The 25484-nt window shown below is 39.9% G+C and overlaps 1 protein-coding gene across 1 annotated transcript in view; it reads right to left on the reverse strand.

Moving 5' to 3' along the window:
• Positions 1–25484, reverse strand: part of FBLN1 (fibulin 1) — a 147234-nt gene that overhangs the window by 75071 nt on the left and 46679 nt on the right. Inside the window, exons 2-3 of the mRNA XM_077807438.1 lie at positions 15316–15415; positions 3829–3958 (exon numbers count right to left, since the gene is read on the reverse strand). Coding sequence (XP_077663564.1) covers positions 3829–3958; positions 15316–15415 — 230 coding nt within the window. The remainder of the gene's footprint in view (positions 1–3828; positions 3959–15315; positions 15416–25484) is intronic.

Consider the following 25484-nt stretch of genomic DNA (forward strand, 5'->3'; position numbering starts at 1 on the left):
AACCACTACAAAGCAATTTCAAATGCACTCAAGGCATCAGAATGTGAAGTTATGACAATTTGTTCTACATCAATATCATTTTTGTAGTTTGATTCCCTTCTACCTCTCCATATCATGAAAAAAAATGGTTTATATAACCTCTGGTCATTCCTAAAATTAGTATTTGTAAAAACCAAGATTCTATTGTATTTTGTTTGACCTGCAGGAATGATTGTACCATGGAGAACTGAAAAACGTCATTAAAAAAAGTCAGACAGACATTTCCAGCAGCCGCTACAACAGGTTCTCTCGCTAAGACCAGAAGATAGCTTGCCATTCCAGCTCTAAGTTACTTCAGGATCATTGTTCATTCTAAGAGGAAAATGCTTTAAAATTTAAATATTGAGACCTTAATTTCAGATATGCACATATTTCCAAACGAAGGTGTCTGGGTAGGGGCAGGGAATAACTTCACTATTATTCAGAATGACTCTTTAGCCATATTGCCACTACCATCATGACACCTGCACACTAACAGAATTATCCAATCTAAAGAACAGAAGTCTCGAAGATTAACAATAAATGCAGTACTTCTAGGTCAAATATCACCATGTCAATTCTTGCTTATTTTGTTTGGCTGGTTTACAATTTTTTTAAATTAAATTTAGTACTGATGGAAGATGCTGGACTGAGGCGGAGATCTTCCACTCAATTAAAGAAGAAGTACAGGTGAAAATAAAAGATGGTCTTGTGGTTACAGCACAAGACTGGGAGCCTGGAGACCTGGTTCTGCTCTTGGCTCTGCCACATACCTCACTTGTGACTTTGTCCTAATCATTTATCCTCTCTATGTCTCAGTCCATCTATCCATCCATAAAATGGAGATAACTCACAGAGGCTAGTGAGGCTAATTTAATTAGTGTTCATAAAACACTCTAGGGTCCTCAAATTCAAGGCACTAAATAAGTATAATCTGAAGAAGATGAAACGTGCCAGTACAAACTTTCCCATACTATTTTGTCCAAGTGCTTCCATCCTATTTTGAAGTAAGCTTGAACATCTATTTGTTTGAAAGTGAAGTTCAGACTCTCTGTCTGTTCAGTTCTTGATCTCTTTGAAGACACTGCCTACAAGGGTGCCAACTGTGCCAGAGATTTGTTGTAATGTGGACAACCCCTAGGAACTGGGTTGAGACTACCTCTTCATTTAATGTAGAGTGCAAAATAACCATCCAATTGTAATACTCCCAGTCACTGCCTCTAGGTCATTCTTAAGCACGTGATCCAGCTACCAACCTGGGTCATAGGTGCGCATGATCTCATGAACAATCAAGTTGTCACACACCTTAATTTCTCATGGAAAGGAGTAAATAAATATAGGAAGACAAACATGCATACCATATACTTGCTTCAAAATTAGAGACCTATCCAGTAATAGCCTGGTAGACAGAGGTAATGAGCATCCGAAGCCTCCCACTGACTTCAGTGGGAAGTCAGAGGTGCTCAGCACCTTTGAAAATCAGGCCATACACATATATACATTTTCAATTCAGCCCATAGTTACAAGTCTGTAGTTTTAAAATATTTCTTAGTATGACTAGGAATCACCTGATAGTGGTTAGCCAATAAAACCACTGAATTAACTAAACATTATAATACCTCCATGTTATTTATATCATTAGTTAAATATAAAACAGTTGAATAGCAAATGCTGCATTAATGATGTTTTTGTAGGTTCCTCTACAAGAGGTCTCATCTACTGAAGTACACACTTCTGTCAGCAGTCGAAAAATAGACTGGACAAAATAAGAATCCAGTGGAAATTTTCACAACTTCTGAAGATGTGAACAAAGATACAAATTATGTCCAGCAGTTCAGAATAAAAAAAATGATGTATTCAATAATATAGACAAATAAAAGCTTCTGTAGAAAATGGGAGAAGAAGGGCTAAATACTATCCCTTTGGGAGAGAGAAAGTGCTATGATTTGGGCAGACCTCGGAGCATTTTAAGGACTATCAAAATTTCTACCAGATTCTCCCCTTTAATTTGTGGATCTAGCTTTCAGAAACACTTGCTGATCTGTACTTTTCATTACAGCCCTGTTTTCACATGTTCATAATTCTTCAAAACATTTACCTCCAGGGCTGAAATTTGTCATGCTTAATCTCTCTCTGATGGTGAATTTTTTAAACACTTTGCGTAAAACTCCTTCAGACATTACTGAGTTGTGAACAAAGAATGGGGGGTGGGGGGAGAGAGGCATCTGTCACTGTAAAAAAAATCCCTGATTTTTTTTTAAAAGCAGAACTATGTCAAAAATGGCTGACGTGTAAAAGGTGCCTTCGATGTACTCTGCTTGTTTAGTCAAAAAAAATTACTTTGATTTTACAAAAAACATTTGAAGGTTGCACAGTGAGCAAGTTCAGAGTAATTTTGTTGGGTTAGGAGCATTTTAAAAGTGGATATAATGCACATGCAGATCAGATTTTAAACTTCTTAAAAATTGGTTAAGATATGGCTAAGACTTCTGATTGGTTTTAAGCTGCTTCCTCCACTTAAAGGGAGGTAAAAAACTGCCTCTCCACAAAAAATGAATGAATGAATAAATAAATAAATCACATGCTCAAGAAACAAGTGGCTGGTAGGAAAAAAAAGGGAGTTGGAGGGCTCAGCAGAGGGTAGTAGGCACTTATGCTGCTGTCATCAGGGGTGAGGGTGGAGGGCGTCGCTGCACCCCCACTCCATACATGCGCTCACGCCCACTCCCAGTCCAGGAGGTTTAGTCTTTTATAACAAGATTTAAAACAAAACAAACAGAACAGTCTTAAATCAATACGTGGCCCTACATTTAAGGGCCACCCCTCCAGGGTCTCTGGCTCTTCAGCTCCTGGCAACTTCCGAGCATCTGCCAGCTCGGCTCCCACCTTGGAGCAGCAGCCACAGGCTTGCTTCCCTGAGTCCCTGCCCACCCCTTGTTCCACGGATTCAACAAAGGAGTTAGGTCCACTTCATGTGGCCTGTGCTGCCCAGGGCTCAGCCTGCCTCAGGCCTTCCTCCTCCCTAGCTGCCTACTAGCAGCCTTTTATAGGCCCAGGAGCAACCCAGCCCTCTTAAATTAGCTGGACTGGGCTCACCGGCTTTTGGTACAGGAGAGCTGGGTTCAGTTGATCCACAGGGACAAGCTACCCTGTGACAACTGCCTAATGACTGTTTAAACTATACTTTAATTTATGTACACATGCTTTGCTACCACAGACATGGAAGACAAAACAAATCTGTAGATCCGCCCTTATTTGCGGAAGCCATCAACAGCACCATAAACACCTCAGTGTAACAAAATACTGACAACCCATGAGGTGTTGTTACTGCCTGCAGTAAGACCTGCATCCCCCTGGCCCCTGATTCCACCTCCCTCAGCTCCTGGATCTCACTTCTTCCCACAGCGAAGGAGAAAAAAAGGGGGGCAGGCAGCTCAGAGGGCAGTAGAGGCCATGTTGTTGAGGGCATGAGAAAAAGTGGTGACTGGACCCAGAGCAAGTCCATGCTGTGAAGCAAGCCAGAGCTGGTGGCTAGGGTCATCTCCCACTGGTGAAAACCCTCTTTAGAGAACACTTGTAGTAGTTACAGGAGAGGGTTCATTTTGAAGAAAGAAACAAACTAGATTGTAAACAGGGTAGTGGCAACTAGTCAATCCAAGGTGTCCAAGATAAGCATTTTCATCCTGGGTACAGAATGATGAAGACACTTACTTGTCCTCAAAATCCTGGAGATGCTTCAGTTTAAGAGTAAATCAAACTCATGTTAGCTATAATAAACAACAACAGTTAACAGCTGTTCTGAAGTCTCACCTTAGTGAATTTGGCTTCACAAGTGGAAATATCATGTGAATCACATTCTTCATGTTCATTGGCAATGTTAATGCCAATGGAACAGTAGTGTTCCTCCAGCTTATTACTGCAGCACTGCTCCTGGACTATGCTGGCAATTCAAATGAAGTGACAGCAGAAGGAAAAAAAAAAAAAAAAAAAGCATGCTTAGAACAAAAGTAATGATGCACCAATTAGTATTTGTACTGAGTTTCAGTGGGAAAAGGTTTACTTGGAACAAACATCTTAGTTTTAAAAAAAGCCGCTAAAAAGAATCTTTAGGTACAATCAGAACGAATGTCTATGAGATACTAAGTGTGTCCATCAGTGGACTATCACGTAATGGTGGCCTGCAAAGCTTTTCAAGTTTGTTCACTTTTTCAGCTCTGAGACACATGGTCCATAAATGCTTTATTTACATTTATCACAACCCTGTTTATATAATTTTGTAAATCAAAATAGTTCCTTCAACTCCTTCCCATGGATAAAACTGAATAAGGACAAACTTCTCCCTCTCCCGACATCACTGATATTTGCATGCCAAGCACATCCAAACAGCTTCCTCCCCTTTACACATTGCTACATCATCTTGGAGAATGCTGTTACCTTGTTTAGGTTAAAGCAGTCACATTGCTGCAACCCAGTATAGAGTGGGGAAGAGGGGAAATTTCACAGACTAGTAACAGATCAGTTTACATCAATTAATTAATATATTCATGAGTTGATTGTGATGTTACTATCTGACAGAAGACAAAGTTACATAAGATGCTGAAGAGAAAAGAGCATCCAAAGGGCAAATTTAGACTGTAAAACTTTTCTTTATTTATATGTAACAGGGGAAGTTAAAAAAGTATTCTCTTACATAGGTGCTGACACGGAAAAAAAATTAGTGGGTGCTTAGCACCCACTGGCAGCCAGCTCCCCCCACCCCCCCAATAACCTCCCATCCACCAGCTGCCTTGCTGATCAACTCCTCCCCCTCCCTCCCAGTACCTCTCGCCCACCGCATGCAGGAGGCGCTAGGGGTGTGGGGGTGAGGGAGGAGCGGGGACAGGGCACGCTCGGGGGAGGGGGCAGAACTAGGCGGGAAGAGGGGGTGGCAGCGAAGCTGGGGTAGGAAGAGGCAGGGCGGGGCCTGGAGCAGAGCAGGGGATTGAGCACCCTTGGGCTGGAGGAAGCCGGCACCTGTGTCTTCTTACATATAAGGGGATGAAAGAAAAAGGTCAGAAAAAGCACTGCAGGTCACCTTTAAAGATATTTATTTAGAAATATATATTTTGCATCCATCAACAAGTCACCTGAGTCCCTTACATCTATTAAAAATCTTAGACGATAAAAGATTTACCCTCATTGTTAACTGTAAAAAGCACTCTATTTTTTTTTAAATTAACTTATTACAGTACTAGAGTAGGTCAGTAAAATGTTTGCAGGCATAATCTAGAAGCACCCACAATTCTGAAAAGGAATTCAGAAACAACATCCTGCAAAGAAACTTTACAAAAATAAAAAATAAAAAAACAAAACAAAAACACCTGTGTCTACACTATTTGCAATTGTGATGATGGGGCTAGGCCATCCAACATATTTTCGGAAGGAAGAGATTAACTCCTTAGGCAAGTAGCATATATGTGATCCTCTCCATTTAGTACAGCTCTGGGCAGACTGATGATACTCAAAGCTGCTGGACTAAATTCATAACGAATCAATTTTGTTTATTTATTTAGCTATATAAAGGTCTCATCTTACAATGTTTACTTAGGCAAAACACCCACAAGATTTCAAAGTATTATTAGCATACAAATTGGCCAATGTAAATGAATCAGTATTAGTTATTCTCCTGTTTAAAATGTTTCTCTCATCCATTCATTAAGATTAACAGGTTTCAGAATAGCAGCCGTGTTCGTCTGTGTTCGCAAAAAGAAAAGGAGTACTTGTGGCACCTTAGAGACTAACAAATTTATTTGAGCATAAGCTTTCGTACAGCTCACGAAAGCTTATGCTCAAATAAATTTGTTAGTCTCTAAGGTGCCACAAGTACTCCTTTTCTTTTTAAGATGTAACAGTCAGCCACTCAGTGACCAGCAACAATACCATACCACTTAGGTGACTTTAAACTGATGGGCTCACTCCTCAGTCCAGGAAAGCGTAAGTGCTATACTTAAGTCTGTTTCAGGCCCTTGCCTCAGGGCCCAATTTATTGGCTGCAGTCCCCAGGTGCTTTTCCTCTGGCTTCTCCCAGCCCCCAGAAAGAGGGCAAGGTCTTTTTTTAAATCCTCTGCTGAGCCACGTGATAGGCCCTTAACTCTTTTCTGGCCATTTCCTCCTGCAACAGCGACCAGCCACAAAATAGGCCTGACTCAAAGCCCACTGAAGTCAATGGAGTCTTTTCATTGATTTCAATGGGCTTTCTGATCAGGCCCAGGAGCAACAGTGAACAGTGAAATCCAATCATTCAGAGTCTGAAAATTGTTTGTCCAAACTATTTGGTGAGTATTTATAAATGACAGTTGCAGAGAAGGATAATCAGGATCAGTTCAAAAACAAATCATTATAAAAGAGGGGCTAAATTCATAACTGGAGCTAGGCAGAGACTGGTAGTTCCTTTTTATGGAGCATGTGACTTTGTTTCAACATGAGACAGACTCACAAATTTCAAAATTCTCTGGGAAAGGAGACTATCATTTTCTGCCAAAAACTCTACTGGGAGGCCCAGCTCTGGGGCAGTATACTTGGCAGCCTGTCCCGCAGCCAGTGACCCTGAAAGCTCAGGGAGCCTGGGTGCTGGGAAGCCAAGTATTTGCAAGTTAGGAGCCAGGACCCCCAGAGCTTCCAAACTCCTGGCTGTCTATCAACCTGCCAGGTGGGTGAGTTTCTGGTGGAATTTTGTCTAAACTGAATAATCTTCACAAAGTATTTCACAATGAACTGGCAAATTCTGACAAAAAATGTTTTTTGTCTATTTTTTCCCCCACCAGTTTTATTCATACTAAGCAGTTCAACTAACTTTAAATGTAACTAGGAATTAAAATTCAATAGAATGGAAATAGTTGAATAAAAATACTATTTGTTATTTATGAGGCAAATTCTCATCCCAAAGCCCAACCGAAGCAGCTGGGCTCAGTGCTGTAGAGAAGGCTGTACAGAAGGCTGTAAAATAGCTATACATCTCCTCTACAAAGGCAACATCAGAATGAGCCCTTATGCAATGGTGGATGAAGACCATTGGAAAGTCTTCACGGTGCTGATCCTCTGACTTCAACTTAGTCTGCCTATGCCTCATCCTCTCCCACTTTCTGTGCACTACCACAGAAAGTCAATAGATAGGAAAGTCAATAGATCTTTAGACTTTTGGGGCTGAGACTGTCTCTTCTTATGTCTATACAATACCCAGCCTCTATGAGCAAAACCTGCAAATACTCCATATTCAGCACTCTTATTGATTCAATAGCATATGGATGGCTTACAAGATCAGGCCTGAAAAATTAAGATAAATAGTTTTCCGTTATTCTTTAGATGAATTGAGCATACTACTTCAACCAACCACCAAAATAGTCACCTCTTCAACTTCATCAGAAATGTTCTGTTTTTCAGTAATCACATTGTACGAGAACATTGTGAAGTTCAATTTATAGTTTTGTTGTACATGCTGAAATTTCACTAGGATCCCAAACCTTAAATGTGGAAATCCTACGAGTACATAGCTACAGAATTGACTTTCACTGAGTATATATCAGAGTCACATAAGTGTTCTGATCTCTGATTTATGGTGGATTTTATCACATTTCATCGATGTATCACCAATGAAACAAACTTATGTTTTAGACTTTTTTTAAAAACTGTATTTTTGAGACAGATATTTCAGAAAACATGAAATAAACTTTTTAATAACTCATTAATCAGAATATAATCAATTAAAGGGCAACAGTTGTTTAACCCTGAAATCCCTCTTTATCCTTATGCACACAGACAAATTTGCTGAAAATGTAAAGTAATTTGGGGAGTAGATTTAGATAAATTTCAACAATATTTAGAACAGCACAGAACACCCAACTCATGAAAGCCTAAACAGCTGAAAAATCTTAAATTAGTTAAGTAGGTACTGGACGTTAGATTAATAGATCTGTGAGGAACCAGAGTCATGTGGTTTTACTTTATGTTAAAATTTAACCTGCTTACTGATTTTCACAGAACAACTTTATAGTGAAAAACTTGCAGGTTCGTTTACTAAACAGCTATACCCCCAGAATCCTTTCATCTTCTTTATTATCCTCCCCAGAGGGTGCACTCTTAAACCAGCATGGATTTTCTAATTACCTCTGGTGAGCTCTTATTTCCTTTCATTTCTTTCCATAAAAGCATTAACATTTAACACTGGTCATAATACAATTTCTTCATTTGGTGCCAGTCTAGTTTAACCCAGAAAAAAAAAACCCTCATTACCTTGCTCCCCTCTCCCTTGACTTATTAGTGTGCCTTGAAACCACTTTTGTGCTATTCATGTGAAGAATTGGAGGTTTTATCTTTGAGTCAATCATTAAGACTAGAATTAAAATGATTCCGCTCAAAGAAGTGCTTTGCAGAGACAAGCTATGTTCTCAAATTAAACAGACTTTTGAAACAAAAACATTTCTCTGGCTTTAGTCCTTCTGTCATCCCTCTTATCAGTTCAAAGACTATTGTGTAACATGCATGATTGTAGAAAGACTGGTATATATGTTGAATAAAAATTATTACAGGTCTTGCTCTGTACATTCATAATGTAAAATGTCTCAGCAACAAGAGTGTAATGATGAGGTGGAATGACCTCATTCTGGCACAAAGGGGGTTAACTCACCATGTTGGGCTCAGTTAACCCTGCCCCTTCCCCCTTGCAGGAAGTGTGGTGGCCAGGCAGGAAGCATAAGAGTAGAGCCCTGCAGCTCAGTTGCAGCCAGACCAAGGAAGGATCCAGATGTCCTTCCCAGGGAGCCAAACTGCCAAGAGAGCCCATGACTGGCTGTGATGCCCAGTGATGACTCCCCTAAGCCAGCCTGGAGAGAAGGCCAGCCGCTGCCTCAGACGATGGAGAAACTCAATGAGGAAGTGGAGAGTGCCAACAACAATGATAGGAAGTAGCCCAGAGAACCGAGACATTGACTCAGCTGTGTTGCTAAGAGGCAAGGCAGCGACCCCACAGTTCCGCGCCAACCTTGTTGTGGGATCACCCTTCGCTTCTAGGGCCCTGAGCTGGGACCTGGTGGCGCAGGGTGGGCTTGGGCCCCCACTACCCTGCACTCACAGCTGGATGAGCCACAGACTGTTTGCGTGTTCAGCCCTAACCGAGAAGGCCTGACCCATTAACTGCTTATTTTCTTAGCCCTCAGGAAGAGGCCTGAGCCACAGATGGCTTTCAGCTTTTAGCCTAAAGCCAGAAGGCCTGATCCACTGGCTGTTCATCTCCTCTGCACCCCACCTCACCCTTAATCAAGGAGACCTGAGCTACCATTTGCTTAGTGACTCGGCTGCAAGCCAGGACACCTGATAGGCCAACCCACTGTGAACACCGATTCCATGCTGCCACCAAAAAGGGTGCCCCAGAGAGATACATGCTTCTTGATCACCTGTCCAAAAAAATATATATTAGAGATGGACCCAAACCTAAACCCTAGATCCAAACAGCATCAAACTTCATCAATTTTGATCCAGACCTGAACTTAGTGGCTTGGGATCATCTGCTTATTAAGAAAGATGTTTTATGAACGTTAAAAGGAAAACTATGATCATACCATTTATTAGAGAGAGAAAATCTTGATGGCATGGTGGGATATAAATGTTTTATCAGCCTGAGTTTGGGATGGGTACATTACTCACAAGATAGGAAGCCATGAGTGAATTACACCGGTCACCCCAAATGAGTACTGAAAATCTTTACAGCATGGCACACGATCATGCATTCTGAATATACCACATGTTAATGAAAAACTAGCCAAGGAATTTTTTTTTAGAGTTTTAAACATTTCTTTGAGACTTGCTTTTTTAAAATCCTTTAGACTCCAACGCCACAAGCCTGAGGGGCCCTGAGTTTCATGAGCCGGCACAGAAGAAAAGTTAAAACATGGAACATCTTCAAAAATGACCCAAAACGTTCTAAACATAAAAAAGTGTCACGACTTTAAAGTATGACATGTCAGACCCTTCCAGTACTAGAATGATATAAAATTATAAAGTTTTATATAAAATAGTTAGGCATCTGATGTGCTGTGACCACTACCCATCATGCTGACTTCTTTGTGTTTCATTGTTCCCTTGTGTTCTTCAGTCTGTATCTACCTGTTGTCTCTTGTCTTATATTGTAAGCTCTTTGGGGCAGGAACTGTCTTTTTGTTCAGCACCTAGCACAAGGGTCCTGATCTGTGATTGGCATTCCTAGGTGCTATCATAATACAAATAAATAATAGTATCATTTCCCAATTCTAGCTCCAAAGGGGCATTATATTCCGTTATCTAAAGTAATGAAGGTTTTTTTTAAATGCACAAACTATTACTGATCCAGAACTGACTCTCACCTCTAATGCCCTTTGCGCAGGAAGAAGGAGACATTTCTTAGGTGCCATTTATTTTTGAAAATTGGCCTGCCCGTGTGAAGCTAGTGTGTGTTTGCAATGTTAGAAAACGTCCTGGGGAAAAAGATCAGTGGGCAGAGGGAAGGTGGTCAAAAAGCCTGCTCACCCAAACTCTAGGCCTATTATCTGTTTGTACTGTCAGCACAGGTAGAATTTTTGTCCAAAACTTTTTTGCCTGCCTCCACCAAATAAATGCAGATTTGGGTTGACCAAAATCAAGTTGCAAATTCATGTCAAATTCGTCCAATTGTTTCAATAAAAAAAAAACAAAAACAAAACCCTTTATAAAAATTCCAAAAATATTGAAAACATTAGATCATTTTGATATTGCCTAACACACATTTTTTGTTCTGATAATTCATTTAAATTTTATTTTAAAATATTAGAAATGTGTTAGAAAGCCCAAAAACTAAACAAAATGTGTTGTTTCAGGTTGAACAAAATGTTTTGCTCTAAGCTAAACAATTTTTTTTGTTTTGTTTTTGGAATGACCTGAGAACCAAAAAAAAAAAAAAAGTTATTTGCATAGCTCTAGTCACAGGGGACAGACGCAAAAATCTTGTTGCTTTGGGAATTATTATGACACAGTGAAATGTAGTAGTTTGTGGGGGGAAATGGTGGCCATTCTGGTGGCATCACTGTATGCAGGAGACTTGGAACATCCTGACTACAACTGGGCAGCAGAGGCCAAATAGGTTACCTGCGTCCATGAGGATTCCAAATCTACCCTGAGATAGAATTCTTCTACAAGTAGAGAGATCAGAAAGACCAGCTCTGAGGTAAGGTGGCCTACTTGCTGCCCAGGCTAGTTACTGTGGAGCAAGACTGAGTACCTTTTCAATCTAACCTGGGCTCCAGCTCATGACATGTGCTCAAGCTCATGACATGTGCTCAGACCCATGGAAAAGGAGTTAGTATGGATGGCAAGTCCTCTGGCAACCAGAGGCATCTTTTGGAGTTAGATCCCAAAGGGTGTTGCATAGACTAGAAATGAATCCAGAGAGCATTCCCTGGGGCTGGCTCTAGGAAGCAAGATACATAATAGGCTGGCAAAATTTGCCTGGAATATCTCCCTCCATCTCCTATTAGTAAGTGTTGGCCTGCAGCAAAAGGGTTAAGATGATTCGGCTGCCACACCAGATTCAGATAAAGGGAGATGGGAGCAGAAAAAGAGGACCACCTAGGGTATGGGCTGAGCAGTCCTAAAGCAGGAACTCCAGGGGTAATCCATCTAGGAGGAGGACCGAGCTTGAGCCTTGGTTATACTGTTATTAGTTTCTTTGTTAATCAAGCCACAGCCCAGGAAGGGACACTAAAAACAATATACTGAATAAAATAGATTGGGAAAGGCACCTGCACACATCCAGACTTTTCAATACTAAAAAGAGTCCTTGTAGCATAGTTCTACTTTGTGACTGTAAAAGTGGCAGATTGAGTCCATTGTTATGTTGTCTCTAGGACTTCCTGATCAAATCTGCTCACCTTACAAGGCGTTTTATTCTTGTCTAACTGCCTGCCCTGCAAACTCAACCTGTAATTTGGAAGTCAAGCGGAGTTCCTTCGGCATGAAAAGAGCTCAGTTGTCCTTAAGTCACATAATTTATGGCCAGTTTTTCAAAAGTGCTCAGCACCCAGCAGCTCCAACTGTGACATATATTTAGGTGCCTAAATAGGAGCTGAGCTCTTTTGAAAATCCGGTGCCATTTTGTGGGTCCTGAACCATTCTGAAAACCTTTCTAAATTCTATCCCCATTTAGTCTTAAGCTAAACCACTGGACCTGATTTTGCTCTCATTCCCACCTGTGTATATCAGGAGTCACAGCACTGAAGTCAGTAGACTTACACTGGTATAAATGAGAGATGAATTAGGCTCCCTGACTTCACATTTTAGCCCCAATTACATTTGTGTAACCCAACTGTTTAGACTAGGGTTGCACAGATGTAATGAAGAGCAGATTTTGGCCCTTGACATTTTGCTGATGAAGTGACATCAGAAAACAATCCAGCTGAGTGTCTTGCTACTGTATTAGTGATGGAATGGTAACTGGAATAAAAAGTAATATAATTTATTATTGCCAATAAAATATACGGGTAAGGATGCCATTTTTACACAGTGACTTTTCAGTAGGACTGCACTTCAAATGTTAGTGTGTTATTTGTTGAGACTGCAATATACGGTGTCTGTTTATCATAATGCAGTATTCTAGATGCTAGACTCTTTCTGTATATACACAAGTCAGATATACTTAAGTACACTTTTAAGCTTTCCTATGAAGTTAAGGGTCTCCCTCTAAAATTACAATATTCAAAAGATAAATTACTATTCATGAGACTCTCAGCTCACATCAATCAAATGATCATTAAATCAGAAACACTCTTGCTTCCAAGTTGTTCAATAAACTTGGTTTCCTGTTTTTCCTGTCTATGTTTTGTCTATAATTCTTTTCACTCTTCAAGTATTTCCTAAATTGGGATTTAAGTCCTATCTGTCAATTCTTGCGCGTAAGAGACTGCTTTCTATGCCAATATAAACGAAAAAAGTCAGAAACAACAAACAGACATGACTGCAAAAGACATTCTTTCCCTAACAAAGGTCAATCCAACACTTCTACAATTACATAAGTTTAAAGCACTAAGCAATTCATATGAAATGAGAGAAGAAGGCAGGGTGATGTGCTTTAAATGGAGAAATATAAAATCTTTTTAGAAGCTGCCTTTCAAACTACCAACCCTATTATTCTCAGATCCACAATTTAAGTGTTACGCATTGGTTTAATGGCAAAACTAACATAAAATATTGGTGCCAGAGAAAATATAAACACCTCTAATATCTACAAGGTTCAGTATAAACACCACATTCGTTAAATGTTGATAGTATTTTTAAAGTTCATTGCTTCATTTCTTTGGATCACATAATAGGAAATAGTGCACTGTTAATATCAATAGAATTAGCAGATCTATTCATCCTTACACTCAAAGGCTATTTTTATACCTACAAAACCATAGCCAAAACAAGTCAGACCTCCTTATACTCATGAATTTTAGCTTTTCTTATACTACTATTAGTACCCTCTTACTTATGCATATAACCAAATATAGAACTAAATAGGAAATACAGAAGTCTCCTTGAGCTGACTACACTGGAGAAATTGGGTAAAAGATACTAATTATATATATTGGCTACTGTCCCTGCCTGACAGGTATCCAAGAATTTCTATTGTCATTGGGCCAGATCCTCAGCTGGCATAAATCAGTAGAGCTACACTGAAGCCAATGAAGCAACACAATTTACATCAGCTGAGGCTCTGGCCCATATATGTTTCATTATTTAAAAGATATTAACAAAAATCTTACTCAAAATATTGCCATGAAACTAAAAGCTTGCTGCTCAGATGAAGATGGACTGCTGCATACTAGGAGCTTTAAGTTTTCTTCTTCTCTATGTATCGTGCCTTCATACTTTAAATGAGACTAGCTGTGGGCTGCATAGAAGAACTCCGTGGGCCATAAATGGCCAGAGTCTACCCTTACCCGCTGTAGGGCTTTGCTTCACAAATAGCTCCTACCTGAAGAGGACAATGCTACTTAACATTAATAATGGCAACAGCAACTGGTTCAAAGAGTTTAAAGAGGTTTGTATATGACACATCAAGAACAGACAGTGCAGGTGCTGAATTCCCATCTCTTACTTTCTCTCTGGTCAGGACATGATGCAGGCCGTCTACTTACATTTGCTATTCTTTTTGTAAAAGTGAACACATTCATAGGTAGCATCCTCCAGCTAATTGTACTAGGACTGGAATGGCCATATTTGCTGTGAGAAAGTGAACAGTGAGTTTAAATGGTATCAGCAAACCAGAGTGCAGGAATTTGTATACTGTAGTTACAGAAGACTACCATAATGTGATTAACTGCACATATCCATGTTCTCTGATTAGCTGAGTGCATTCCATTTTAGCAAAGTGTTAAATATACTTCTTGTATACCAATACAGCCACAAACATTTTCTCCATATTACAAGATACAATTCCAGAACAAGCTATACATCAAGAATTCTGCAAACTTCCTAGTCTCCTGTTGACATACAGATTTCAATCTACCTAAACATTTGCCCTCCTCTCTCCATCACCAGTGTCTGTGCACCTCACAGACTCTAATAGATGTATCTCCAGGCACAGAGAGACTAAGTAACTAGCAAAAATCAGGTTCAGTTCCTGGCTGCACCAAAGTTTTCCTGAGTCCTAATCCAATGTTTTATCAACAAAATCTCTTTCGTGGTTTGCCTTTTCTCTCATTATGACACCTGCTAGAACTGGTTGATTTTTTTTTTTTTAAACCAGAAAATTTTTTCCACAGGAAAATGAAGTTTCAGTTCCTTATTGTTTGGCTGACAGGAAAATTCAAAACAATTTTTTTAAATTTAAATTTTAAAAATGTCATTTCCTCCTCGGTTTTTTGAAGCCAAAAGAATTTAAATTTTCCATTTAAAGTTTCTGGATGAGGTTTGTTTCTCTTTTTCCTCCCTTTAAAAACAAAAAACAAAACCACTCTGTTCCCTCCTCCTCTCCCCACTTTTTTTTTTTTAAACCCACTGGAAAAAGTGGGGGGGGGGGAATTAAAAATGTGAGAGAGTCTGTGTGGGAACCTTATTTCCACTTTTTTTAAATATTTTCCAATTGGAAAAAGTTGGAAGACAATAAGGAAATGTTTAAAAGTAGGTTTTTGAAATATTATTATTGGATTGAAAATTCCCCTTGGAAACCAAAACTTTATGGTCAAAAACTTTCAAAAGCAATTTTTCATTTTCCAACTAGCTCTAACGCCAGTCACTATCATTTTTCACAATCAACATTAAGTAATAACATACCTGCATTCTTTGGATTCAGAAATAAATGGCAGAGAACTGCAGTGTCTTTTTTGACTTGCCCATTCATTACCACTGTTGCAGCATTTTTCCACTGAATTTTCTACAGAAATGAACAAAAAAAAAATCAGAATATTTCATAGGACCTTAACAAACAGTGTCAAGTCTGCTAGTAATTACTACAGTTGACAGCCAATTACTTATTCCCTGTGCACCCTGGGTAAGGTTGAAATGGCACACATATGCAGTAGATAGGGATGCCCAAATGAGGGGTTGTATTTTAATTATATTTAACATGTTTATTATGGTAGTGCCAGCCAAGAGCGGGGCCTCATTGTGCCAGGTGCGGGACAGACAGTTGTAGATGGTTTCTGTCACAAAGAGCTGACCATCTAAGTAGACAAGAAAGGCAGAGGGTGGGGAAGGAGGAGAACACGCAACCTGAGTGGACAATGTGATGGTAGCAAATGTCACGTTAGTTCCATGATTATTTGGGGCTGTGGGGAGTGAAGGGGACAGGATAGGTGGGGCTAAGAGGGGCAACTGTGAAATGAAGCTGAGGTGAAGAGAATGTGAGGAAGGGTAAGGATTGGAGCCAATTAACAAAGGGCAGAAAAAGTCCAATCAAAATTGAAAAAAGTTCTCTGAATGCTCAGAGATCCATTGCTTCCGCTTTGGTTGTTTTTGCCCCCTACCACCTGAAGTCTCTTGCTGCTCCCCTCTGCAGCCCACATGGTAGGATATATTAGCAGCTTGTCCTGAGCCCAACTGCTGCACCTAATTATCCTTAAACAGAGCAGACTGTAGATACCCTTATCCTTTAATATGAAGATGTAGGACAGCAACTGCAGCTCCCAGCATGCCGTGGGCCATTTCCCACCAAAAGCAAGATGGAGCACTGAATACTGGATGGAACAGTCATCTCCCTGAATTGCACGCTTTAATGTTGAAGGTGAAGGCAGCCATGAGCCACACTGTATAACACAGAGGAAGCATTTGACATCCCTCCTTCAGCAATAAAAGGATAATATTAATTATAAATGAATTTACGTAACTTCCTTATTTCCTGAACATCTAAAACATTGATTCTTTAAGAGTGTCTACAATCAATCATATATGCATAACTATCTTCAGAGAAAGCTAAAGGCAAATGTATATAACATTTTGGCCACCCAATAAATAAATAAATATATGTACAGTTGATATAAATAGCGGAAGTCAGAGGGAAACTGGTAAAAAATAAAAACAAATTAAGCTAATGGAGATGGTTATTTAATTGTAATAGTATTTGTGCAGAATTACCTGATTTAGCAAACCTAAATACTGTTAATGAGTCGACAAGGATCACAGGTCTGTTTCATGTGCAAAAATTCACAACACAGCAGGTATGTTAAAACTTGGACTAAAGCAAGAGTCATATTTTCTTATTATTCAAATCCAGTCACAGAACAGTTCACTGCACACGCACCAGGCAGAAATATACACTCTGGAGGAAGAGGCTTGTGATTAGAGCGACTTCTAGTGTAAAGTTCCTGTTAATTTATCTTTGTTTTATACAGGTTCTGGTTGTTGATTTTTTTAAATTATATAATAAAGAAGATATTTTTATTCCTGGGTCATGCAGTGATTTACAAAGGAAGGCAAATATCACCCACATTTTATAGATGGAGGAACTGTGGTGCAGAAGGATGAAGTGATTGCTCAAAGTCACACATCGCATCAGTGGCAGAAGAGGAAATAGAACTCACATCACCTGATTCCCAGCCCAGCATTCTGGCCACAGGACCATATTGACTCCCCATATAATTGTTTCCTGGCAGCGACCATTTCCTTCTCCTCCTGTAATGCACCAAGAACATCTGGTGCTATACACAACTCAAAAACAAAGGGTCAAATTCCGGCCCCCTTGAAGTCAATGATAAAATTACCATTGATTTCAGTAGGTCCAGGATTTCCTGCAACTATCTGAAAGACAGATATGGCTTACAGTACTACAAAGAAAATCAAAGTCTGGTAAAGATCTGCCTGTGATGGGAGACATGGAAATGATATCTGGAGTCTGGTCTCCTGCCTGGGTGTGAGTGACCCATCTATATGAAGTCTGGTGCTCTTCTCCTGCAAGTGTACTGTTAGCAAACACTGAGTGCTTTGGGCTTAATGAAATTTGTTATGAATGACCACATTTTACTGCTGCTGTTTGCAATTAATTTTACCCAGATTGAAAAATGATTCACGTGAAGTGCAGAGCTGGCCCAAGGTTTTTGCAGGAATCTGTACAAAGTAACATCAGGGTCCTCAGCCAAGTTCCTCCTGAAAAGGACAACCCTTGCTTCTACCTCTGGCAATACACCCCTACTCCAACCAAGTAACCAGAGAATTTAAAACAGGCCCAGCAATGCCATATAAAATGCAGACATATGTCCACACAGGGGAGATCTGGATTGTGGAGGGAAAACTGCAGTTCACACTACAGTTCATACCATCCAAAGAACCTGCCACAGCCCTCTTGAGAGGAAAGGGAAGTTAAAAAGCAAGCAATACAAAAACACGTACCTTGAGGCCATTCTTCTAAAACATAATGAAATAATAAAATGTGGAGAAACATTTTTGGTGTTTTTGCTTTGCTGTTTGCCTTTACAATTGGCATTTATAGACAAGTCTACTTTTTTCAAGATTCCAGAATCTGTTTGCATCTGAATTACTCTCCTGAAGTGAAATCCTGGCCTCACTGAAGTCAATGAGAGCTTGTCAGTGATTTCAATGAGATTTCTGTCCAGGGGCCAGGATTTCAATCCTGTACTTTGGAACCAAGAGGTTCTAATGACTACTTAGAACAGGGGTGCTCAAACTGAAGGTCGAGACCCCTCAGGGGGTCGCAAGCCATCAGCCTCCACCCTAAAGCCCGCTTTGCCTCCAGCATGTATAATATAGTGTTAAATATATTTTAAAAAGTGTTTTTAATTTATAAGGGGGGGGGGTCGCACTCAGAGGCTTCCTATGTGAAAGGAGTCACCAGTACAAAAGGGGGGAGGGAGATGGGGAAGAAAAGGGGTGAAAAAAATGGATTAGAACATGTGTTGGTTTTTCCAAACATACTGAGACTGAATTTCTTCTTCCCTCTCTCCTCCATGGATGTTATGGTGTTTTAGACAAAAAGATTTACCCAAGCAGTGAAAGAAATGGCTTCAAAGGATGTCGACATCTAAGTCACTTTCCACCTCTCAATTAAAAACAAAATATTGATTTCTCCTTTCTAAACTTGAGAGGTATTCTGATTAACAGGCTTTGCAAGATGCTATTATGCAATCATCTGTTATCAGTTCTGCTCGTGTGGATTAAGGCCATGATCCAAATTGACTTCAACGGACTTTGGATCAGGCACAAAGAGACTTTTTAGTTAGAGGAAGTAAGTATGTTTTGTGTTACATAGAGATTAAGTAACATTGTAAAAATTGTTTAGGCAAGAATCTTGTTGAAGTGAGAGATAAGGAATGAGTGATCTAAGGTTTTGTTATTCTATGGCTGCCATGTTAAAAAAATTGGATGGAAACATTCTGTGGATCGGTTAAAGTTCACGGGATACCACATCAGGATTCAAGTAACTAGTAAGCATGTGGGCTAGGAAGTGCCAATGAGATTTATAAAACAGGAGCATAACATGGATTATATTTTATTTATGTTCCAATGATCTATGGATGATTCTTTCTGTGGAGAAAAATATTACTTTGGCTGCCTCTTAACTGCAACTTTTACCTCCCTCTCTATTTCAAGTTATGTCTGTCCCACAGTAAATTTGATGTCCAATTCTCATAACTATTCTGCCAAGGCACGGGATGTGAAAATACCCCATGAACCTGAATTTGGAATCTTGTCTGTGATAAGAGTCTGAACTTTGGAAAGTCCATGATGTTTGTATTTTATACTGCTGTATTACTTGTAATAGTTCTACAGCATGTCACTGTAGTGTTGAATGACTCCAAGTAAGCTTCATAAAAAGATATATATTTTAAAAATATATAATTTTAAATATATTTTTTAACATGGCAGCCATAGAGAGTGTGTGTCTGTGTGTATATATATTAGTTATTTGGGTGCTGATATAAAAACACCCTTGCTGCTTCAGGTCCTCGTCTCTATTACTAAGTTCAAGTAAGCAGCAGCAATAAACTTGGCATTTCCTTCACACTGCTAGCACTGGGATTTAGTATTCAGTATTCTGTAAAGAGGCAATAGGGAGATTTTGGTTAAATAAGAGGATATAATAAGGGCAATTTCCACATATACTTAAGGTACTTTGTATGTGACACTAATATGTGGCTCTAGCTGAATTTTTCAAATTATTAATATTTTCCCCGTTATCTGAGGCTGTACCATTCAATTCAGTTATATTATAATCACATTGTTACTCTGCCATTATCTTGCTCTGATCTATCTCCCCACTTTTATTTTGCTGAATGATACCAGATAACATGAAATTTAAAGTTTCATTGTCTGTGACATCTTTGAATGTTTTAAGACATTTAGCTCAGAACTCAATAGCATCTCCCAAAGTTATATAGACAAATTATCAGGTTCTCAGAGAATAGTCTGTATCAATGACTCAGGCCAGTGGATCAAAATGAGCTTTTTCTCTCAGTAGACATGGATAATTTGAAGAATAAATGTGTTAACTTCCCCCCCTCCCCGATTGAAGAAATGTAGAATTTGGTTCTCCTTTAACTCAATAAAAGAAATCAGCACATTAATTTGTCTTTTTTAGAGTGTAGCAATGCACTCCTGATTATGACAATGAATTAAAAATTATAGAGTACCTTAAACGCTATACAAATGCTAACCTAATATTACCTCAATAAGGCTTAGATATGATGCCCAGCTTCCAGTGAAACTAGCCCAAAGGAGAGGAGCAAAGACCAGACCAGACACACCCAGAGGCGTTCTTGTCCATTAGGTCACCTCCTTGACTAGGAAACAGTAAATTGATTATGAAGTAAGGAAAAGACCTGTGCAAAAGCCAAAACAACAGCTGGATACACTAGTTTTTACTTAGATTGTAAGGTCATTGGGGCAGGGACTATCTGTGTGTTCTGTATTTGTACACTACCTAGCACAATAGGGATCCTAATCCATGATTAAGGGCACATCTACAGTGCAATAAAACACCCATGGCTGGCCCATGTCAGCTGAGTCAGACTTGTAGAGCCCAGGCCGTGGAGCTATTAAATTGCAGTGTAGATGATTGGGCTTGGGTTCCAGCCCAAGCCCTGAGGGTATGTCTACACAGCAAAGAAAAACACACAGTTGGCTTGAGCCCTGACTTGGGCTCATGGGGCTGTTTCACTGCTGTGTAAACTTCCAGGCTCAGGCTGGAGCCTGGGCTCTCGGACTCTCCCACCCTGCAGGGTCCTAAAGCCCAGGCTCCAGCGCGAGCCTGGAAGTCTACATCACAATGAAACACAGTCCCACAATCCGAGCCCGAGTTGGCGGCACAGGCTAGTTGTGGGTAGCTGTGTAGACATAACCTGAGATCCCGTGGGGGGGAAGAGTCCCCAAGCCTGAACATCGACACTGCAATTTTATAGCCTTGCAGCACAAGTCAGTGGACACAGACCAGCCATGGGTGTTTTACTGCAATGTAGACATACCCCAAGGATATATCTACACTGCAAAAAAAACCAAAACACTATCTGTGGCAGAGAGGCTCAGAGCCCAGGTCAACTGGCTCAGATTCACGGGATCAGGCTACGCAGGTAAAAATAGCTATTTAGACAGTCTCACTCAGGCTGGAGCCTGAGCTCAGAGACCTGGCAATCAGGGTGGTCTCAGAGCCCAGGCTCCAGTCTGAATGGGAATGTCTACACTGCTATTTTTAGCCGTGTAGCACAAGCCCCATAAGTTCAAGTCAGTTGCTATTGCAGGGTGAGGGGGGAAAGGGTTCAGTGTAAATGTACCTATAGACTCCTTGGTAACACAAATAAATAAAAAATAATAGATTCTCCTATAGACCCTACATTTGCAAAGTAAGTACCAAGAACTTTGTAAGCGATGCTTGTTCAATGACTTGTTGTTGAGACCCAGCAACAGCTCTTTGGAATCCATAGAAGAATTTCACTGGAAATAAAAATAATATATGGAGAACTTTTAAAGATTCTAAAGTAACCTCTGTGAAGCACAAAGAATAGATAGATCTCTCAAGTGAAAGCAAGGCAAGGGGGTTACATTTTGTAAATGTCTGAATCTATGAAAGTCCTGCTAAGTTCTGAGCTACATCAATAGGGGACATAAACCCTTTTCTGGATGAGCAAATTTATTAGACACTAGAGTTGAATTCAAAATGCTTCCCATATTACTATGTTGCATTGACTAAAGACAACTCTTAACATAGCTGTCCTTGAAGTGTGTTGGTGTATTGTTCAAGTGGATTCATTGCCCTATGTTGCAGATGAGTATGCCACGGGTGCACATTTCCCCATATATTTAGGGTCCTACCAAATTCACCGCCATGAATAATGCATCACAGACTGTGAAATCTGGTCTCCCCCTGTGAAATCTGGTCTTGTGTGTGCTTTTACCCTATACTATACAGATTTCAAGGGGGAGACCAGCATTTCTCAAATTGGGGGTCCTGACCCAAAGGATCTGCAGGGATGTCAAGATTATTTTGGGGTGCCACGATATTGCCATCCTTACTTCTGGATTACCTTCAGAGCTGGAATGGTCAGAGTGGCGGATGTTGGCCAGGCACCCACCTCTGAAGGCAGCACCCCACCAACAGCAGTGCAGAAATAAGGGTGGCAACACCATACCATGCCACCCTTACTTCTGCGCTGCTGCCTTCAGAGATGGGCAGCTGGAGAGTGGCAGCTGCTGACTGAGGGCCCAGCTCTGAAGGTAGCAGCGCAGAAGTAAGGGTGGCAATACCATACCATGCCATTCTTACTTCTGTGCTGCTGCTGGCTGTGGCTCTGCCTTCAGAGCTGGGCTCCCAGCCAGCAGCCGCCACTCCCCGGCTGCCCAGCTCCAAAGGCAATGTTGCTGCCAGCAGCAGCGCAGAAATAAAAGTAGCAGTACCACAACCCACCCCCCCACCCCACCCCCGCACACACACCTTGCGACCCGCCCCCCAGAACTCCTTTTTGGGTCAGGACCCCTACAATTACAACACCATGAAATTTCAGATTTAAATATGAGTACATTTCAAGATTTATTTTTAAAAACTTACGACCTTGAAATTGACCAAAATGTACCGTGAATTTGGTAGGGCCCTACTTATATTCCTTCTTCCCTTCTCCCGTAAAGACACAGAACATGACATTTACAAATGCTGCCTTGACCACCTCCCCTCTTCTTCACTGAAATTGCTCTGACAAAAGTTTCTAAGCCATTTTTTTTCTAGCAAAAACTTACAACCTATAATCCTTTCCCATCCTTCTTGATCTCTTTGCTGCTTTCAGCACTGTTGGTCACTCCCATCCCTTCCTTCAGTTTTCATGGCACCAACCTCCGCTGTTTTTCCTACTGCCTCTGATCACTCTTTCAGAGTTTGCTTTTGTGGATCCTTCTCTCCCCTCCCCCCCCCCGCCCTTTTTTTTTGTCCTTTGGGTGGTTTCCAAAGGGTTCTGGCCCCCTCCTCTTTTCTCCATATATTTTATCCCTGAGCTACTTTATTCACTCACGTGATTGCAAATATATCCATGGTGATTATTTTACTTCACATCTTCTTCCACCCATCTATATTTCAGTCTGGGTGTCTGACATTTCCTCCTGGATGCCTCACTGACAGCTTACACTTAGCACAGCAAAAATAAAGGCACTTATTTTTCCTCCTAAACCTTCTCTGCTTGTCCCAATTTCCATTACTTTCAGCAACACAACCTTGAACCAGGATTCATCTTTCTTTTAGCATATCCAGACCATGTGCAGATCCCACAGTTCATTCCTCCATATCTTGAAGATATGAACTTTCCATTTTATCCCCACAGCTAAAACTCTTGCTCATGTCCTGACTATTTTTCATTTTGATTACAACTTCCCCCTCCGACCTCCTCTATACCTACTTTATTCCCCTTTGGTCTGTACATAGCATGGATTTTAAAACTGTGTTCCTCATCTAGGATCTGACCACGTCACCTTCCTCTTTGAATCCCTCTATTGAGATCACATATCCACTGTACCAAGTTTAAATTTCTTTTTGACTCTTCATACTGCCCACAGCCTAGTTCTCTATGTAAAGCAAAGACCCATATTTTATTTTAGAAACTATTAATACAGATGTTGTAGAACAGGTAGATTTTTAACAGGAGTATTTATGAAAAACAACTAATACGAAACTTGCAGTTACTGGCTAAAGCAATTAAATAATATCCACCAACCTGTTATCAAATTACGCCTAAAATCTAACAAAGTACAAATATACTGCAGTAACTCGATATGGATTTTCATCTTGAATTTCACAACCATGTTGGATTTCAATTATACAAATGAAAAACAAGAGTTTACCATGTTGCTATTCCCCTGATTACAATAAGATGTCAGGTTTGATTTAAAAAAAACTAATAAAAATTGGAAATTCATTTGAAAACTGTACTTTGGAGACTGCAATCATTTTAGAATTATAGTGTTTATAAAATAACTTTTAGGGATTTGTAAGAGCACCATTTCACCCCCATATTAAGATAAGAAAACACAGATTTAGGGCTATGTCTACACTATCCTGCTCTTCAGGCTATGGGGTCATGAATAGCAATGCACACCAAAGTGCCGCACTGTAACACCTCCATGTGGATGCTTTGAGCATAAAGTAAAAGGTTCCTAGTTTGCATTAACATTGTCCTCTTCGAACAGGACTCTGTGAATGTGCTCCAGGAACCTTTTAGTTCATGCCCACAGTAACCACATGGGGGAGTTACAGCACAACACTTTGGTGCACACTGTTATTCATGCCCCCATAGTCTGAACTGCAGGGCAGTATAGACATAGCCCTCCTCAGTCCTTTACAAGTTCTACTTCCCCCAAACAACTCTTATAAGATTTACTACTGAAAAAAGCACATGTAAAAATCGTAATCTTAAAATAAAGAACTCAATCCACAAAAAGTCAGTGGAATTTCTTTTATTACAAACTATAAGATCACACTGACTAGACATTTCCAGATGTTGAGTTATGCTACATTATCTGTGTGTAATACCAAGACATACCAAAGACCCAGCCTGATGAACTGCTCATTCATGGACATGACACAATCATGTAAGCACATAATCCATTTTATTCAGTGAGCAGTGGTTTCAAACAGAGTTAGTTGTAAGTTACAAATAATATATGATACTTTCTGTAAAAATCTTAGTCACGATTATAGAGTTTCTAAACTTTATACAGTCTCCAATTTTGCAAAGATTTATGCACATGCTTACACACGAAGAACAAGTCGTGCTGAAGTGGGTGCCTTCTTTTCTTTGCAGGATGGGAGCCTTAGTTATGAGAAGTTGCATTACATTTGATAGCGCACACACTAACACCAACAAAGAATAACAATTAAGAGAAATGACAGTAACAGTAACAGGTCCTTGCTCTTGATGTTGACTGCACATATCTACAGAAGATGCAGTTGTGTTAACAACATAATTATTAGAGTACATTAAAGCTATTTATGTAAAAAAACACCCTAATTGGTCCATTGGCCTGCGGAAACAGATATTGCTACAAAGAAATTCATAAAAAGGACCTTATTTAATGTTTATATTTATTAAGTTTTAGAACAATCTCTTAGCTGAATTAAGATCAAGATTTCCAAAATGGGTGTTCAATGGAAGGACCTTCAGTCCCTGTTTAGGCACCTAAATCCCATGTTGTGATTTTCAGAAGTGTTTAGCACCCAGGAGCTGTAAATGAAGTCAAAGCATTTTTTAAAATCAGATGATGGATTCAGATGCCTAAATATGCAGTTAGAAGCCAAATATGAGGGACCCATTTCTGATAATCTTGAGCATACACTGTACTCACAGAAACACTTAGGAAAATATACCAGTAATCAGAAATATAAATTCAGTAGTTGAGGTAAAATGTGCAATGAAGTCATAATGTGAAATTAGTAAACATTTTATAACAGTTGTGCACAATATTTTTAATTATCCTCAATAGCCAGCAGAATACATCAAAAGCATGTTTTTAAAAAACTG

This window comes from Eretmochelys imbricata, chromosome 1 (genome assembly GCF_965152235.1).
Source record: "Eretmochelys imbricata isolate rEreImb1 chromosome 1, rEreImb1.hap1, whole genome shotgun sequence".
NCBI classification, from domain to species: Eukaryota; Metazoa; Chordata; order Testudines; family Cheloniidae; genus Eretmochelys; species Eretmochelys imbricata.